General features: G+C 37.5%; 2 protein-coding genes across 3 annotated transcripts in view; one reads left to right on the forward strand and one right to left on the reverse strand.

Annotated features, from left to right (window-relative positions):
• Positions 1–7,171, forward strand: part of LOC142983955 (uncharacterized) — a 65,496-nt gene extending 58,325 nt beyond the window's left edge. For both annotated transcript variants that reach the window (XM_076131172.1, XM_076131173.1), the window contains exon 2: positions 834–7,171. In XM_076131172.1, the coding sequence (XP_075987287.1) occupies positions 850–2,724 (1,875 nt within the window). In that variant the 5' untranslated portion in view covers positions 834–849 and the 3' untranslated portion in view covers positions 2,725–7,171. The remainder of the gene's footprint in view (positions 1–833) is intronic.
• A 9,024-nt stretch (positions 7,172–16,195) lies between these two features.
• On the reverse strand, positions 16,196–19,740 carry LOC142984009 (phospholipid scramblase 2-like). The gene is made up of 5 exons (XM_076131273.1): positions 19,630–19,740; positions 18,332–18,498; positions 17,533–17,786; positions 16,899–17,034; positions 16,196–16,322 (listed from the first exon to the last, which is right to left on the reverse strand). Exons 1-5 carry the CDS (start codon positions 19,738–19,740, stop codon positions 16,226–16,228), a joined length of 765 nt encoding a protein of 254 aa, XP_075987388.1. The 3' UTR covers positions 16,196–16,225.
• Positions 19,741–20,897: the final 1,157 nt, after the last annotated feature.

Raw genomic sequence — 20,897 nt, forward strand, 5'->3', positions numbered from 1 at the left:
TTAGAAGTATGAAACAATTTTTTATTTACGAAAGTTTATATAATTATACCGAGAATATTTTTAAAATTTGTTTGTTCAGCCCCTGGTTGCAAATAATGTAATCAATTAAGAATATGTTATTTAATAAATAACACAATTCCTATATTCCTTTGAAATCAATTCTGATTTCCCTTAAACACTCTACGATGAAAAAGTAAGCCTCCACTATAAAAAAAACATGAAATAAATTAAAATATAGTTAGGTAACAATTTAATTATAATAACAATAGTTAACGATATAAAAAAATATTCACCTATAAATTATGCGTAACGGTAGTTTATGTGCAATTTTACCTCAATTATATTACAAATAATTTGTTTTATTTACAATAAATAATATCTGAAACCACAGCAACTATGACTAACTATTCAAATAGGACATCATAATAAACAATTAACCGACGATCGTACTGCGTATAAGTTTATTTTAAGTTATCACTATTACCTTAAGACGGCGTGATTTATTTAAAACTGCAATAATAATAACCAATTAATGATTATTTTCGAGTAATTTTAATATTTACATTATTATATTATCTTCAATATCATAATTATCGAATCGTGGCCACAAAATCCGCGGGCAAATGTGTCCCAAATATAATAATTAAGCGACGTATATTTCCGCTGTCATTAGCCACATTTTGTGATTTATTATTTACGTTGAATGAGTCCGCTATCAATTTTAATTTCCGTGTCATATTTGAGTGCGTGCCGACATTTGCGGTTTGTCTCGTCCGCTGACGTGTCGTGTGACATGTGATCGAGTTAGTAACGTAAGTTCTCTGATGTTCCAGATGCGGCGGTGACGCGATGTCTGTCGCGCCTGCGGTGAAGCGCGAGCTGGACCTGGAGAGCGGCGGCGGCAGTCCCGGCCGCAAGCGGCGCAAGCAGGCGGCGCCCTCCCGCGCCACCCCACAGCACCTCGCGCCCCCGCCGCTCGATCTGCACGCCAAGATGGCAGACATCTACAAGAGCGCGCTCGCCTTCGGAGAGCTCGCCATCCCCGCGTTCGACCCACTCGCAGCCTTCCGCTTGCTGCCGCGCCATGAACCACCGCGCATCTTCAACCCGGAGGCGTACTGCGACCTCTGCTGCAAGGAGTTCTGCAATAAATACTTCTTGAAGACGCACCGCGCGAACAAACACGGCATCTACGACGGCGGAGAGCCTCAGCCGGCAGCACCGCCGCCCGCGCAACCTTCACCACCGCGACGTGCATCCGACGAGGAGTCGGGAGGCACACCACGAAGATTGTCTCCTGACTCAGCGAGGAGAGCGCGCGAGGCCGGCTTCCAGCCCGACGCGCTACGCCGCCTCGGCGTTGTCAACCCTGAGGCATTTTGCGAGATCTGTTGCAAAGAATACTGCAACAAATACTTCCTCCGCACTCACCGGGAGCGGCGGCACGGTGTGCCCGCCCGACGTTCACCCGTCGCCGATCACTCACCACCTTCAGCGACACCACCAGCGATGCAACTCAGTACACCACTCGGGACGCCTCTAGCTACGCCCCTGGCCACGCCGCCCGCTCTGTCAGTGCCTCCACCAGACACGCCGCCTCGCTCGCACTCACTACCGCCTCCACTAGACCCTGAGGAAATGGCTGAAGTTAAGCGTGAGTGCGAGGATGAGCTAGAGGCAGCGTTACGAGACGGACAGACGAGTCCGCTCAACCTGATCGTTGAAGAGCGAGGTGCCGCGTCGCCGGGCTCAGCGAGCGAAGAATTGCGCAAGCTGCAGACGATGATCTCTCAACTTAACGAGCTTGCGGCTGAGCGGCTGGCGGACGAGCCCAACGACCCGGGCCCACGACCGCCCTCCGCCTCGCCTCCACCCCCTGACGAACGACGTGCCTCCTCATCCGGCTCTAGTTTCTGTGAGATCTGCAATAAAGAGCTGTGCAATAAATACTTCATGCGCACACACATGCAGCGCATGCACGGCATCTCACTCGAGAGCGGCACGCAGCTGGGCGGCGTCACGTGCGATATCTGCCACAAGGAGTTGTGCAGCAAATACTTCCTGCGCGTGCACAAACATAACACGCACGGCATTCCAGCGCCCCCCGCGCCCGCAGCTACTGCACCCGCTGAGCCTTGTCCTCTCTGCGCAAGACGGTTCCGTGGCCCGCGAGCCCTGCGCGCTCATTTACTAGCAGAGCATGCGCCGCCTGCACGCCCTCCACCGCCACCACCGCGCCCTATCGACCTGCTCGCGAGAGACAAGCCTTACGCGTGCTCGTACTGTCCTTTCACCACCGACGTGCTGGCATTCCTGTTCGCGCACGAGCGCGCGCACGCGCAGCAGCAGGTGAACGAGCCACCCGACGTGCCGCCCGAACCACCAGGTAGCGGAAGCGGAGGCGACATGGAGACGGGTGAGATGGGCCTCGAGAGCATCGACGGCGGCGAGGGGAGCGAGGGGGACGCGACGTACTCGTGCTCGCGCTGCGAGTTCCGCGCGGAGGGGTTCGCGGCGCTGGAGGCGCACCTGCGCGCGGCGCACGGAGGCGCGGGCGCGCTGCTGGCCGTGCCGCGCGCGCCGCAGGCCCCGCTCACGATGCAGCCCTTTGTGGTGGAGGAGGCGGGCGGCGCGCTGAGCCTGGTGCCGGCGCTGGTGTTCCTGCCGGTGCGGCGCCGAGCCACGCGCCGCGCCACGGTGACGCTGACGCTGACGCCGGCCTAGCCGCGCCCCCCGACGTCGCTGCAGTGAGCGCGCGCGCGCGCCCCGAGACTACACCGCCGCGCGCGCGCGCCTACGATCGCTGAACTGTACTAACTACATTTAACGCTGTGTGCCTTCAAGCGATTGCTGAAATATTATGAGACGTAATTGTAAAGGGAGAAGCTGTCCGCGGCCGCCCGCTCGAGAGCCACACCGCGCGGCGGCCCCCGGCCTCTTTTTTTTGTCAGAGTCTAACTTCATATATTGAGAATTATATTGAACGGGTGATATATGAAACGTTGCCGCTTATAAATTCGATTATTTATTATTATCTCCTCGATGTTCCGTCGGGTCGGTCCGAGACGAGTTTATGAAACGTCGATTTCGATCGGGAGAAGAAATACACCCTAGGAGTAATTATTATTTAATGGTATATTATCGGTGAGTGCGCACTCACGATAGCGTCGTAGTACCGGTGCGATGTTGATCACTGAGCGAGCCCGGTGGCACGGCGCACGGCCGGCACGACACCGACGCGTCACGTCACGGCGACACGACACCGACGCGACACGACACGACACGGCGACGGCCCGCGCGTAGTGCCACCGCACAGGTAGCGTACTACGACAACCGCTCTACCTCACCACCGTTAGTTTTTATATTAGCTGTTATTGTATAAATTATATTTTGGAGTTACAATAAAGTACAAATATAGTTAGTGCGTTACTACGCCGCGCCGGACGGAGGCCGCGCGCTCATGTTAGCTACTCGATACTATTTATTGTTGTCTACGAGTGACTTAAAGCACAAAGATACGTACTATTGGGCAGTGATCAACATTAAACGTAATTTTAGTATTAAATTTGATTAGATATGTGGTCGTGGGGCTCGGTCAGACGGGTTTTGTTGTGTAACACACCAATATATACGGGTCCTTGTTTAGGGCGCGCGCGGGCTGAGCTCGGCGCGCCCGCCGCCCTGCGAGCGCGACATTATACACTTATTTGTATTGTAATCGTAAACATAATGTGTTACTGCTGGCGCCCCGCGTCTCGCGCCGCTCCGCACACCTTCTTCGACATCACGCCGCTTTACATTTAAATATTTTAACACTACATTTACGACGTACCTTTTATAATAGCTTTACAAACTTCCCTCTAAAAAGACTGAAAGTAACGAAACAACTACCTCAGTGGAGCGGACGGAGACGCGGGACGTGTTAATATTATTATCTTGATAATCAAGACTTATTTGATGGGTAAAATGGTAACAAAATTTGTTTAAATAATTCATTATTGGTAGATCAGTGTGGGAGTTAGCTTGTACAAACCATGCAGCTTCTAAAGAAAGTTCCTATGTATGTACGTAAGTTGTAATTTAAATTTAAAGAAACTAGAGGTCGCTCGCGTAACGACTCCGGGGAGGTGGAATAAACCTGATTGTAATGATAATAAATGTGATTTTGGATCAGGGTAAGCCTTATGAGGAAATAGAGTATGTAAATACGTTTATATGTCCTTATTACAATGGTTTCAGAAATAATCACGTCAAAAAATATATGTGAGAAAGAGAGTAACAAAAAACTTTTATAGAAAAGCAAAAGCGAGTTTGTTTCAAAAAAGATTTTATTAAAAACAACGAATTTCCTAAAGATAATTATTTCAAAAGTTCCTAATGATAGTTCCGAGATCGAGATTTATATTTTGAAACGTCAGAAAATGGGGAAAAGTATTCAAAATAACAGTAATTATTTTGATGTTCCATCTTCCTATTAGTCTTCCGGAAAGCCAAAAAACCTTCGCCGGAGTCGAGACGAGAGCGCGCGAGACAACAAATTATATTAATAACGTTTTAAATAATAAAAAAATAATACAATTGTACGCGTGGTAAGATCTAAGGGAGCGTCCATTTTCTATGAGCATTCGTGGAACAATGTAGAGAATGCCAAGTTTTTATTATATTGGGAGAATGGACGGTCATAGGATCGAAATCATTGGATGTAGTGAAAAAAATATGTATTAAAAAAATTGTGTTCAGTCATTTCGTTTCCTAGGTGCGTTGTACCTTGAGTGGAAACCTGGATACGGTTGGGGGCGTAGCTAAGATACGATTATTGTAATAATACGCAAGAATTTCCGTATCGTTAAAATACCTTTATATATGTACATGACTGGCTATAACAGGATATATTTTATGTTCCTAAAGCTTATATTTGCTTGAATTATATTTGAATATTGAAAATGCCATTTTGCAGGGAAATAATTTAGCTAACTTGTAAGAATATTACTTTGTGGCACTTCCAAATTCAGATAGATAACGCACTGTAGATTAATATAGCTACCTTAGTATGCTTGATTAAAACTGCAAAATAATATGTTATTAGTGTTTGTAATTACTAGGAAACAATTATATAATAAACTGCATGATTGAGGTACTGTGTTAGAGAAAGATTCTATTTTTCTAGTCAAAAAAAAGTTCTAGTCAATTAAAATTGTATAATAAAAATCAACGAATTATTATTTATCATAAACAAAACTATCAATGGCGTATTATTGAATAATAATCACCGCTCTACCTCGCAAAATCATGTGATATTATTAAAAAATAATAATATTATAAAATTATAATTGTATGTCGTATCTTGGCTGCGTCGCTAGCGTGGCAATAGTACAAAATTTGTTAACCAAGGTTGCACTGTATCGGAGGTTGGTGAACAAATAATATTACAGTACAAATTATTATTAAGTGTAGCTGAGAGGATTGCTGAAGTGCAGTAAAAGTTAACAATGTCCACTCACGTACAACGCCTGTAAACAGGCCATACAGTCGCACCCTTATAGAAAATAATAATGCGTATTATTCTTTTTGGTCAGCGTATTATTATGGTTGCAAAATATTTTTTTTATAATTTGCAATATTGAAAATTATTTTTTATTCGTATAACTGTTTGATAACTGAAACGTTTGTAATAATAAATACTGTAGTACCTGAATCTGTATTTAATAATAATAATGTCGTATTATTACAGTTTTATGATGCAAGTTTTGAAAACAAATAATTTTTAGGTAAATGTTTGCAAAATTAATTGAGACAGCTTTTAATAATGTTTATGAAATTTCAAAACGTGTCCATTGGAGCCTGGTTGTGAATACAATGAAAATGCAAAATACAAAGCATTTTCCCTGAAAATTGTATTCAGATAGGAAAAATAAAGAGTCGTAGAGTTTCACTGTTCTGACTGAAATTTGTTTTCAAAACTTGCAGTCAACATTGTCCATTGTAAAGGCAAAAATGTCCATAAATCATGGTTTCTTTATAAAATTTGTATAAAAATGGACAGCTTTGATTTCTCAGTAAAATGGTGTACTTATATAGAAACGAAATACGTATTGAAAATATAACCAATAAGTGCTTTAAACATGAAAAAATGAATATTTAAAATAGACTAACAGTTTCGTTCTTACATTCCAATGTTTACGAAATATTGAAATGAAATTACTATGAATAAGGTGACAAAAATATTTTTTGCAAAAATAATAATTATGTACAGTAATAATAATAATTTTAAAAAGTTAATAATATTATTCTTGCGGCTAACTTCAGATCGCTGTTTTAATATTTTGTGAGGGTCTGAAGTGTGCCACAGATGATATTGTTACTATTTTGTCAATGTCAAATATTGAAGAAGTTTACTATTAAAATAATATATTTGATTTTGACAAAACAAGTTATGATCTCTTAACAAAAGTTCCTTTCTCATTCCAAAAAATGTAATTTGTTCTAGTCGTTAGTGTTCCTAGATTTATTTTTAAGTGCGACTGTATAATAAAACGTATAAATGATTTTTCGAGTTGTATTAAAACTGTGTTGTTTCTAGTCAAATTATTTTATAAAGAATTTTACTAATGTGGATGACCATTAGATAAATACAAGTATTATATATTTAGGTAATAAAAAATACAAACGGGAGAAAAAATATACTGTATTTGTTTAAAGTTTAAAATTCAATAGTAATTTAGAAGATACTTGTGGCGTCCACATTGGCTAAAATCATATTTTAAAATATATAAAGAGAATTATATTCTGGCTTTAGGAGAAAGCCAAACCTTATGCCGCGGCCATCTTGTATTACTTACTATTAAAAAAGTCAACAAACTTGACAGTCAAAAATTTTAACTGTTAAAAAACTAACCCTAAAAAACTGAGCGAAAAATAAAATAGACACGAATTTATAAAAAAAATAACAGTCGAGGTTTTCAACGAAATGTTTTGTCAATTTGAGGAAAATAGTGGTTTTTAATACTTGAGGTAAATAAATAAAGTATTTTATTTAAATGTTAGTAGTAAGTGGTACTATGTGGTCAGCGGTCGGTATATGTTCCTAGCTCCGTCTGTTCGTTATGTATTTGTTTTCCATTAATTACTACGAAGCATTTCTACCGTATTCAATAAATTAAATATACAAATAGGTGTGGAGTTTCTTTTACCTTTTATGTCTTAAGAAAGTAAAATAATGATTCATTTGTGTCAACTTCTGAGCCTGATTTATGCATTGAAGAATAGTGGTAGAAAATCTTGACTCATTAGATAATTAGCAATTTCAATATATACCCTGAAAAGTAATGTAAAAATTCCAAAGCATAAGAAAGTATTTGGCCAGAATTTCACTTTCATTAGCAGCCCGTAAAGAACAATATACAAGTTTTTAATAAAATAGTTCACAAAATTATTTTTCTTCTAGATTATTCTTCTTTATACTTGTCTCCAAAACAAATAAAACATATTGTTCACAAAATACTACACTAGTATAAGATCATATTATTATAGGAATTGTTGCTATTTTACTTTAAATTTAAATACAAAGAGACAAAAATATAAGAACTACAACATTTGTGAGTAGATAGTAATCTAAAATGTTCTTTTTTAACACAGCATGAGACACCAAACAAAAAGCACGTGACAACACATTCGAACAATAGATTTAAAATCTCAAATAAGTAAACTGAACAAAACTTGCTCATCTATTGAACAGTGTAATCTATAAATAAATCATACAATTACGACATTACGACCCCAGCGGGGAAATGTCCACCAAAAATACTCCTAATTAAAGATTATATCCGCGTCAACTGTCGGCTTTAGAAAACGAAAAAAAAATACTTGTCAAAAATTCCCCTTTTTTTGTAAAAAATACATCGACATCCATTAAAAATCGCGTTAAGAAGGGTGGCGCAATGTCGCATCTGTCAATCTTTATTTGGGGGAAATGCAGTGAAATTGTTGAAAAATGGGTTAAATATCAAAAAAAAATCAGTATTACAAAACATACCGTGCAGACGAGGGGTTAAGTCCCTTAGTGTCAACATTACACGGGAGTTAACCCTATGGCCGCGACACGGTTCGTTGTCGTTTGAACTTTGCTTTAAATCGTGCTAAATTGCATATATTTTGTTTAAATTTTACGATATTTGTACTGATTTTGATGTAATTAATGTACTTAATGATTTGAATGCGGGCGTTAATTGAAACGCCGGCACGGGACGGACGGACATACAGATCATATCGGTGATGTATGCTGACAAAAAGGTCAACTGCGAAGTACTCGTAACTAAAGTAAAGGAAATTCAAGATTTAAGCAATTTTTAAGTACTATCATGATATAGAAAGAAAGGTCAGGTGCATTCTACTCGTAACCAGCGGTCCTGCATGACAAGGAGTATGAATAAGACTTAAGCAAGGGAAGTTTGTAAGGATCGTACCAAGTGCTGTTCTTTGGTCTCTGCCTACCCCTATAGCAATATTATTCAAGCCGGCCCTTGCCATAGCTTAACGAGTGCTATCTTAAATAATAGCAACTAGGACCGACTTTTAAAGCGTCCTCGAAGGGTGGAGATCCTCAGTTCAAATTGCAGTACGCGGCCACCCATCTATAGAATGTCTGCGTCAATGTTGCTTAACCCACAGATCGTTTACTGACCGGCGAACGCAACGAGTTGTAAACGCTTTAAATATTACTGAAATAATCTTTCTCATTTATACTGTGTCTGAAACACGTGTTAAAACACCTGTGTAGATGGTTCTCCTTGAAGGTATTATTAAAAACAATAATATTATTATTTCCTCAACTATGAAACATAATAAACAAGGACCTCATTAATAGTTGTAAACAAACAACATCTAATATCAGTGACTGCCTCTGTGGCGCCGTCGGTAGTATATGCGGCTGCCGTGCGAGAGTCTCGAGTTCGAATCCTGGGTCGGCCAAAAAGTCTTTTCTGAGATCTTCTGTTAAGAATTTCTTAGAGATTGCCCGGAGTTAGGAAGTTGAGGTCGAAGACCTCCGTGCCTCGGAGAGCACGTAAAGCCGTCGGTCCTGCGCCTGACCTCTCACTGGTCGTGTCGATTATCCGTCCCACCGGACTATGAGAGTGATGGAATAGAGAGTGTACCTGTGTATTGTGCACACACTTGGACACTATAAACAAAGTCCTGCACAGATGGCCAGTTTCAATGAAACTTACCGCCGTAGCTGTATATCGGCTAGGAGGACATCATTATTAATATCACGACTATTATTCTTATTGGTATAGGCAGGAGCTCTTGAGCTCTGCAACAGTTTTAGGTATATCAAATAAAAATGCATACATACAAAATATCATGCTTTTTTTCCATAGGAGTAAGCAGAGACTCCCATTAATTATTGTTATTATTCTACTAGCTGCCCCGCGCAACTTCGCTTGCGTCACATAAGAGAGCTGCGTCATAATTCTCCCCGTTTTTGTAACATTTTTCGCTGCTATTCCGCTCCTAATGGCCGTAGCGTGATGTTATATAGCCTAATAAAGCCTTCCTCGATAAATGGTCTATCTAACGCAGAAATATTTTTCAAATCGGACCATTAGTTCCTGAGATCAGCGCGTTCAAACAAACAAACAAGCTCTTCAGCTTTATAATATTAGTATAGATTAATCACAATTTCTCTTACCCCTGTGCTTCAAGAATCCTTAACATAACTAAGAATTATATAATTACTCACTATTGCACTTATTAGTCCATCCATATTAACATATAATAAATGCAGAAGTCTGTCTATCTATAACACTTGCAGGGCAAAAGCATTTAACAGATTTTTGAAAAAAATGGTTTAGAGATACTTCAAAACCTGGGATCAAAAATACGCTATTTATTTTAAATACTTAACGCATAAGCTAAATTAATAAATCAAAATCAAATCATTTATTCATTTAGGTGAAATATTGACACTTATGCTGCCGTCGTAAATGTAAACACAGTAACTTAAGTTACTGTGTTTATAGTTTGTTTAGTTCTTTGGAATCAGGAGACCGCGGGCTATTTGAGAAAGTTTTCGGTTTGTTTGTACGATGGATAGTTACCGAAATACATTAAATAAAAACACAGTATTTTTACAAAAAAAACATTTTTTTTAATAAAAAATACAGTATCTGTGTTATTTTAAATTAAATAACAGTATCTCCACTACTAACTGTGTTTTTTTAACGTGAATAGATTTACTTTTTTTTATTTTGCTTGATTATAACACGGCTTCTTCAGTTACTGTGATTGCGTATAAAATATTGTTCAAAGATAAACAACAAATACTTGAATAAATCACAGTATCTCATTTACTGTATTACTGATTTTATACGTATTTCTAAGAAACATAGTTATAACACAGTATGTACATACTTACTGTGTCGTAATTCCCCTAATGTTAATATCTTTACAAAGTTACAACACAGTAATAGGTAAAACTTGGTTACAACACAGTAACCGTTGAGTTACCGTGTTGTAAGTTAAAAAAGAAAAAAATATTATATTATTACCCTAGCTTAAAACACATTATCTAATTTTATTATTTATACAATAATAATATACTAGATATATATATACAGAATCAAAGATTTAACTATATACTAACATTAAAAGTTGCATGAAATAATATACAATAATTAGTATCTTCATGAGAGCAAAAATTAACCATTAAACTTCAACCGCGTTTTTCTCAAAACGCATATTTTGAAGTTACTGTGTTTAGATTTACGACGGCAGTATGATAGTCGTTACAATTACTGAATCTACCACTAGCTCGGAAAGGGGGTAGAGCCTTATGAGAAGAGCTAGCGAGAAACTCACAGGAGATAAAGATGTGAAACCGCTTGTTTCAGCTAGTGTTACTAATATTATAAATGCAAAATATTGCGAGGTACGTTTGTTACTCTTTGCTGCAAAAAGACACCTACTGAACGGATTTCAATAAAAATTGATACACAATATATATACTTTATAACCTGGATTAACACATGAGAAACCTACTCACGCGGGCGAAATCACAGTCAAAAGCTAGTATATTAAAAGGCAAAATGACACACCGCAAATGTTCGCGTCAACTTAACTGTAATAATGACGTCAGAAATAAATAAACAAGAGTGTCCTAATTAATATGTTTATTAAAGATTTTCCCTAAAATTGCGTAAGTAATAGTTTAACGTAATTATGTATGTCATGTGAACTCGCATGACGACATGATTCTAGGAATCGTCGTCAATATTTAACTAGTTAAATATATGTTCTATTTAACTAATTTAATAAATGTCAAAGTCAAAGTCAAAGTCAAATATTCTTTATTTCATAAACTTTAACAAGTATTTGAAAATCATCAAAATACTTTTTATCTACCACCGTTTCGGAAAAGCTGTTGCTCGTGAGAAGAAACGGCAAGAAACGGCTTGCTCCTTTTTTTTGTTTTTTTAAATGTCAATATTTTAATGTAAAAACAATTAACTAAAACATTTGAAATCATCTCATTTTGATTGCGTTACCAAAAAAGTTCAGTTTAGTTTAGACCACCAAAATCCCTATTACTATTATTAATGCTTAATAGATTTGGATGACATCTTGTACAATGATAGTTTAAGATCCAAGAAAGGACAGCATTTTTTATCCTGTGAATGCGGATTGTAACTGTTTTCCACGCGCATGTGGTAGCTAGCAAGAGCTTGGTATAAAACATATTTTTAATATGACTGGAAATTAAACAAATTTAAGTATCATCAACTTTAAATATTAACGAATAAATGGCCAACTAAGGCAGAATATTATTTGAAAGTTATACTGCCAAATAATTTATAAGGATTTTCTATTTCATTTATTATTCTCATAGCATAACTAAAGTTGCGGTGTATTTTTTGTCCAGATCAAAATTTCCTGGAAATAGTGTTAATTTATTCCAATTACGTAGATAATCTTTACAGCAAAGGAAAACTGTAACTATTTTAGTATTTCTTAGAATAACTGAACATTTATAGATTGTACTTTTTAATACTAAGTTAAATTATTGAGAGGTTTAATCTGACTTTCCAAGAACTACAGTCAGTAGCATAACACTGACACATTTACTTTTATCCGTTAATTTAACGAGAAGAACCACTTATGTATTCAAAATTCATATTATAATTAGTAAAGGTAAGGTAATGCTAGTGTGACTGTCAGTCTGTGATACTTTTACGATTTTTGCTGGACCAATTATAGTAAAATTACATGAACGGATATATGTAGTTAAAGGCGCTGGGTCAAATAATAAAACAGTTCCTCAAAAGATCAACATAGGCGAAAATATAAGATAAAAGTGTGTAAAGTGTGTGCAAGCAAAATTGCGCTTTAAGAACTAAATAAATCATTGTGACTAGCTCCTACGGTAAATAAACACATAGTAATGAAACATTACATGCCTAATCCCCGTTTTCTGAGGTACATTTAGCGGAAGTTTTTCTATTTAATAGCGTTTAAACTCATAAAAAAACACGCTATGGAACAGATAAACTACCGCTAACCTACTCAGGAACCGGGAGTAAAAGTCTATAAGAGCCCTCTTAATTAAAAACTTGGCGAGCGTGGTTGACCGTCCACTCAATATAGAGCTATGCCCAATGGGACAGTGTATATACTGTTAAAAACTTATTTAAACGCTACTTGATATACTTATCTCGTGGTTAATTATTGCCGGTGACTGTACCGTAGTTCAAAACAAGTAATTAAACGTTGAGCAGGTGATTAATAGCAATGTAAACAACGTAGAGGTCATTTAAGGTCACTGACTCATGCAACTGTTGACATGGCGATGACCAATAACGCTAAAGTAAAGAAAATTTAAGATTTAAGCAATATTGAAGTGTATTAATGATATAGAAATAAGGTCAGCTGTGTAGTACTCGTTACCGGCGGTCCTGTATGACAAGATGTATGGATGTGAATGAAGCAAGGGAAATTTGCATGGATCGTACAGTCAGTTCCAAAAGTAGCTGATCATACTCAATCTTTTGAAACCTCAATCTTTTATATACTGAAATGTGCACATTATATGTATATTCGCTTAGCCTTTTGTTCCAAACTATGTTGGAGTCGGCTTCCAGTCTCACCGGATGCAGCTGGATACCAGTGTTTTACATGGAGCGACTGCCTATCTGACCTCCACAACCCAGTTACTTGGGTATTAACACGATACCCTTCGGTAAGACTGGTTGTCAGACTTTCAAGCTTCTGACTACTGTTTACGACTGTCAAAGATCTTCGAAAATGACAGCCGGGACCCACAATTTAACGTGCCTTCCGAAACACGGAGGAACTCGATATGTATAAGATGGTCACCCACCCGCGGAACAACCTCGGCAAGCGTACTTAACCTCAGAGATCGATCCGTGCGGCTGTTGTAAACTAAGCCACGAGCTCCTCAGCTCCTCACATTATTCCATGGAAAAAACATTTGCCATTGATTGAAATGTTTAATTCTAACTCATTATATCTGATTTTGATCAGTTATTTATTAAAATTAAGTAACACAGAGGTTTTGAATATATGAAGTTGTTCAGCTACTTTTGGAGCTGACTGTACTAAGTAGAGTTTTTTGGTCTCTGCCTACCTAGAGTGCAAAGTGGTCTGCAAGTTCTCAAGGGTTCGAATCCAGGCAACACACCAATGACTTTTTAAGTAATGTTGGTATAAGAAATAATTATAGCTTGTTATAATGGCGAAGAAATACATTGTAAAGTTTATTAAATACAGTTATTGAAGGTATACAAAGTCCCGAACCCGCACTTGGTCAGCGTGATGGACTCAAGGCATAAGTATTTCCTCTCTCCGGGATGAGAACCTTGCCTAGCAGTGGGACAGTAATAGGTTAACCCTCTTATTCACAAACACACTATAAACCTATTTTAGTTAAAAAGCTACTATAATATGTTTTCTCTTTTTCATTTCGCTAAGGAGTGAAAGAAACAAAACACTTTATAAGCCTTTCATAGCTTCATATATTTTTATGAATAAGCGGGTTAACGTATTACTTAGATACCTAACTACTACTATTTTTAATGGATACCTTGTTTTCAAAACTATCAATGGGTTTTGAAGCTCATTGGTAAAGTCCAATTCTTGTTTATTCCTTTGTTTATTGTTATTCATTCATGTAATAATATAATTTATTGCATAACATTACTAACAATGGTCTTGCAACATCATTTGAAATGTTTTGTGGTCACAAACGTTAATTAGTCTTAGACTTACGCAATATTTCTAGGACTTTAGTGCTTAGATCTAATAATTCCTAGGCAAATAAATAGCTTTTAATTTATGTACATAGCTTAGAATTTATATTTCTGTAAAATCTAGTGGTCTCGCGGCTTCGCTCGCGTATATGTAAGTTAAGAGAAATTTTAATTGACATTCGTCCCCTATTTTACCCCTTTAGGGATGGAATATAAAAAATATATATCTTAGCGGTTCATTTCATGTTTCTAACTTTCGTGGATAAGGCTGTGCGGTGATTATTATCAGTTATTTAGGACAAGTAATTTTATGTACATGTATGTTGTATAGATTACTGGGGAGTTCTACAATGTCAATACATACTTAAATACCTACCTAGTACCTACTATAGTACTAAGAAACAAATCGAAGTCTGAATAAAATGAAATTATTCAATTGCTTCACCATTCGTTTTGGGTTAAAATTGAACCGAATTTTAACTTTATTGATGTCTACATATTCTCATTTAGTTTTTTAATAAAAAAAAACAACAATACGCGATCAATCACGACACGCTCCGACACGCGTCCCCGCGACCTTATTATTTACAAAACAGTAAAAAATACACTTTTCTACAAAAAAACGTAATTTCGCAAATCTGCCGCGAAAAAACTTCTCTAAATCATTTTATAAAAAGCCATTGTGATTTTTAAAACCCTTGCTTTTTTGAAAAGAGACATGCGCCAGCCACGCTTTTATATCGCGCGTCAAAAAAAACTTTAATTCACTAAAGTACACCAGTGACCTACATATATTTTCCCCGTTTTCTGTAAAAGCACCCTTTTATTACCCGTTTTTTTCATAATTGAATTCAATCCTTTGGAAAAAAGGGTTGGATAAATTCCCTATAATTTAGTATTTTTTTGCAAGTTTTAGTTGGCGGCAAAAATTATGCGAGCTGTCAAAATTTCGCGCCATTACGTTCGGACATCTGCCGGGAAAAAAAGTTCACAATGCAAATAGGGGAGATGGCGCATTTTTAGGGGAATTTCGTCGTTTTCGTACAAAATGTAGAAATGCATTTAAAGTATAACGGAGCGATGTCCCCTCATTTCAATATTAATGTCCGAGTATTTTTATTGATGGTATAATGATCGATAGAATGATTTGCGTAAAGTCGAAAGTCGCGTGGCAATTGTGTCTACTGTTTTGCATTTTATGGCCTTAGATTTTTATTATTTCATGTGAATTTATGGATGTTACACAAAGATTTAATGTTAAATTATTATTCAATACGTTTTATTGATTTTCTGTTAAATTTGCCGTTTCACATTAGTCATTATTGTTATTTGTTATTGTTCATTATTTAGGTTACGAGAAACAGTCATTCATTTGTGACATTTTACTTTAAAAAGGTATTCTGAGTTTTATGGTACGTGCTTATTCACTTTAAATACTAATTATTCAAAACATTATTTCAATAACATATTTTTATATTCCTTTCATTTATATATTTCTATGAACCTGTATGACAAGATGTGTAAATATGAATTAAGCGAAGGAAGTTTGTAAGGATCGTACCAAGTGACGTTCTTTGGTCTCTGCATACCCCTATGGGGAGAAAGGGTGATTGATACACAAAATAATGGTTCTTTAGCACTACCAAACCTACTTGCATCCCTTATATCTCAATTCAATATCCGTACGTTTCTTTGAGCAATGTGATAAGGATACATAGATGACGTTAAGTACTATTACGTAGTAAATTGTAAAATCTTTTGAGAAATCCTAGCCTATCGGGACAGTCATGCCAAAAAATATGTAGTTAGGTTAATAACACCCAACTTAGTTCAAAACATTTATTCCGCCACAAAAACAAGTAAACACAGTAAAAAGCCTCCATTGCTAACATTACGTAGGTTATAATTAAAACGAACTAAGCTTGGTTGTCCGGTTGGCGTCAACCACGCGTCGACCAGCTGGTTCACGCGTCGTAGTACATATAGTCCATTAACAGGGTAGCTGCTAGAAGCAGACCTTTCTCTTCTACGGATAAGTCTCTCTCGAAAGCCACGCCGAACCTGGATAAACACAGTCAAATTCTGGATTTGCTTGGGTTGAGAAAAGATGAGGTTGATTTTTAAGATTTTTTTGTGAAAGAGTGCTTGATTTTGGTCATACGGATAGTAAATACATAACCTAAGCTAAGTCCTAAATCAGTAAATACGAAAAAAAAGATTTAATGCACGCGTTAATTACAGTCTCATGATTATGGTAATAAATAAAAATAAATATTTTGTTGGCAATATTAGCTCTTTACTTACAAATTTTAATAAGTATGAAAATAATACGAATGAACCATAACCTGACCCACTTTCATATGTATTACGTCTACCCCTATACACCTTGAGAGGTTTTCAAAGAACTGATGAGTATGCACTGTTTGCTAGTCTGTTTCATTGTAAGAATATTTGTCACAACTAAAACTATTTATTAATAAAAAAACACTTTTCTTATTTTTCAAATGTCCAATTATGTTAGAATTCTTTCAGAACCTCATTCTGAATAAAATAGTGCAAGTCGTTTTATAAAATACTCATAGAAAACATAATTTATAATTATTATTAATTACTCGAGAAAATAGTGTTTTAAAGTACCTGTCTGTAACTGGAGCGAAGAACAAAGCATGAGTGAGTCCCTGCCAGCGCTTGCACGTGGCGCCGACCTGCATGCCGTCAGCGCGCTGGATCTGGAACTGCACGTCTCGGAAGAAACTCAGCGTCACGTATGGACCTTGGACAGATATAAAAGACAAATGGTAAGATCCGTTACTTGAGTACTTAACTATTTAGCTGTTGCATAATATGTACTAGACGTTTTCCTAACCCCCTGTTTTTGAGGTACATTTACAGGTAGTTTATCTATTCAATAGCGTTTACACTCATATAAAAATACGCTAATGAATAGATAAACTACCGCTAAATGTACTTCAGAAACGGGGGGTTAGTGAGTAGGGATCAATCCTCGACTAAGTTAGTGTCAAAAAATTTATTTCAAACAAATTGAGGATTTTTCGCCAATCACCTCTTAAATAGCAGTAATAGATCTTATGTAATTTATTACCATGCAGAAAATAAGCACATTGAATTCACCAACAATAGTTTCTAACAACCTCGATAGTTTTCAGAACAAAAATTTTTGTTCAGGTCGCGCTTAAGAGTCAACATACAAACACATCCTAACATAAAAGCCGTTATCTCCAAAACGAAGAAAAGACTCTTGACTACTCACCACGAATCCAGAAAACATGATCCCCACTAACATTCTTCACCAGATACAGTGGTTTGACAGCCGACCACTGCTGTTCCACGCTGCCAATGAGCTGTTCCGGCGGCGAGAAGATCTCCATGGTCTGCAGCTGGCAGGGCAGCACCCTGGACGTGCAGGCGTAAGGCCTGTTTATCCTCATCACCTCGGTACCTTCGCTGTTTGTGACGCGGAGTTGCAGGGGACGGAGACCGTAGCAGAGGTAGCCTACCCACCAACTGGATAAATCAAATATATTGCAATATTTGTTAAGCTTGTTTGTTATAATATAAGTATTTAAAAAAATGTTGTCTATTAATGTTACTTTGCTGTTTTATCAGTCTTAATAAGAAATAAATAGAGAAAAAAGCCTACTGATCTGACAAATTTCTGATACAGAAGAATAAACATAAATATGGTTTAAATTTAGCAAGTTCTGTGTCGCGAATCTAGAGTATATAGGCAATTCAACATCCTTAATACATACTTATGAAGCTAAGTTCGACTAGAGCAGGGGGTCCCAACCTTTTCTTAGTCCGGGACCACTTTTGTATTATTCTTGTTAGCAGGGACCACTTTTATATTATTCTTGTTAGCAGGTTTAAATTTTTCATTGGTCCGCGGACCACCGGTTGGAAACAACTGGACTAGAGTAAGTATTAGCTCTTGAATGATTGACGTAATTGTCACCTATTTAATTGCCAAGGAAAATTGGTAACCATGCAACGTAAATTGAAAATAGATGTTTTTGGGACTGCTTTAAAAGATTATAAGGTTCTCTTGCCTGTTCTCCTCTTCGATGGTATACAGAAGGTTCTGATCCGGTGTCCTGACGTAGAACATGTTCTTTTTGCCGCGAAGGAACAGCACGCTCTTGATACGCAGGCGCTTGGTGATGAGCAGCCGGTCCACGGAGTCCAGCTCGCCGAGCAGAGGCGCCTCCGGGATCACCTGAACAGACACATTTATATATACCTACCTATATATTTTTTTTCTTTCTTGAAAAGTAACTTACGCACTAAGAATTGCTAATACGTTAAATATACGCCCATAGCCAGTTGCGCTCACCGGTCGGTAAACGATCTGTGGGTTAAACAACCATTGGCGCAGTCATTCCATAGATGGGTGACCACATAGTGGTATTTGAACTGGGCTCTCCGTGCTACGGAGGGCACGTTAAAAGACGGTCCCGGTTGTTGTCTACTAAGATAACAGTCGTTAAGCCACGTCAAAGGCCTCTCGGGCGGCTTGAACAACTTTGACACTAGGATGACTCCCAACCATACGACAAAACCAACAACAACAATATACGTTTCGCGATTGTAAAATTTTAGTTCCATGTAATAGGAGGTGAGTCTATTCTACTATACTATTGTAACATAGATTAGAAAATACAAATAGCATATAGCTACCATTGGGAATCGAACCCGAGTGCTTATGATCTGCAGTTGAGTACACTACCAAGTACAAACCAAAAGCTACATAAAATATATTATATCATGTCATAAAATATGAAAATGCATAATGCAATTACTATAATTAATACCAACTTTCAGTTAATTTGACTGCAAAAATGAAGCATATAGGTATATTAATATTATTAAGATAGTTAATTAAGGTGTTGTGACGTCAACAAAAGATATCTGGGCTAAATATACTACCACAGGACACTTGAGTCCTTTATTAGGTATACTGACGTAAGTTTGATAGCAGTAATGATTCAGGTTACATAAATAGAAATAAGTATTTTTGGTCAACTTTGAGCCTGTCCAAGTTAATCCTTATTTTTGTAGCTTAATCAAATCATTTTCTACATACTATTGCAATAAGCAAATCCATTTTTGATATCTCTAATTTACCAATACAACTAGGTCTTGGCTGTTAAATACCTTCAACGCGCCGGTAACTAATTGTTTTCTAAATATTATATTTTAAAATAAAAATAAAAAGTTGTTTCACTACCTTTCATACGTGTCACTAAGGAAGAAGAATCTACAAATTTAGCTCTATATAATATCAAAAAGATACCGCAGTTTTCTGACGCTAAATACTGTAAGTTTACATCAAAAGCTGGCTACTTACTTCCCTCGAAGGCTCAAGGGTTTCGGGCTCGAGTTTCACGGACGGCTTGGGCTTAACGACTTCGGGGAAGGACTGCACAGGCGCCGACGGTATCGGAACGGCTTGCATCATGGTAGAGGACTTAGTTGAAGCTCAATATATGAAGGGCTCAGGTCTTAACATCGTCAGCTCCCGAGGAAAATTCTGACAGAACGTCAACAAGACAGCTGTTTAGTTTTCTAGATATAAAGGAGTTTAGGTGTGGTTGACTTTTTTGATGGTAGAAAAAGGAAATTTATAATTTTGTATTCTCAACTGCGTATAAAAAGTGTAATTTCGAACTTACTTCTAGTCAATCTGAAAAGAAAAAGTAGACTGTTCAGTGATGTTAGGAAAAGAAAGACGTATTGAATCTTTGAATTTAATCATGTTTATTATTAAGATCCGTCTGCTTTACAATCTGAAGCTCAGTAGAGGAAATCTTTGCAATCTTGAGGTTTATTCGTCGTGCGTTAGGGTAAAGAAAGTGGGAATCTGGTGATTATTTTATAATCTATGTGTCTTCTGTGTCTTATCTTTACTACGTAGAGTGGCAGAGCATGTTTTCATTTTCAAAAACATGCTGCAAAGGACATTTGAATGATGTTTTTACAACAGTCCGCCTGCCTCACGCCAACACTCCTAAGGAATACTGTGTGCTAGAACACACACACACACACATCACATTTTAAAGTCAACGTTTGCCTTTTAAATGTGTAGAAAATAATAATAAGACAAGATGATGGATGTGAATGAAGCAAAGGAAGTTTGCAAGGATCGTACCAAGTGGTGTTCTCTGGTCTTTGCCTACCTCTATGAGAAAAAAGGCGTGATTTTATGTACGTAGGTATGTATGTAAAATAATAATATGCAACTAGAAACTAAACTTTGAACTACAAAACTCTCCCTCGATACATTTTCAACGCATTTTATTGATTCTATTTCTATAATAAACTGCAGTTAACATGATACGAATTCATGCAAATCTATTATTATTAGTAAGAGGGGGAATCATTTAAATTTTTGTGAAAAAAACACGGAAACTGTATCGCTTTTATCAATCGCTTGCAACAATATGCGTAGTTACAATGGACTGTGGGGTGACCATAATATTTGCAGAACTATCGAGCTATTAAAATAAGTAGAATTATCAACAACTTAGTTTTATAAAATCACGTCTGTTGTAGCAGGTAGGCATATGTTTCTGTGGCCAAACGTCTATGTGTAACGCACACTCTTGATAATTTTGG

The sequence above is a fragment of the Anticarsia gemmatalis genome, chromosome 25 (genome assembly GCF_050436995.1).
Source record: "Anticarsia gemmatalis isolate Benzon Research Colony breed Stoneville strain chromosome 25, ilAntGemm2 primary, whole genome shotgun sequence".
NCBI lineage: Eukaryota > Metazoa > Arthropoda > Insecta > Lepidoptera > Erebidae > Anticarsia > Anticarsia gemmatalis.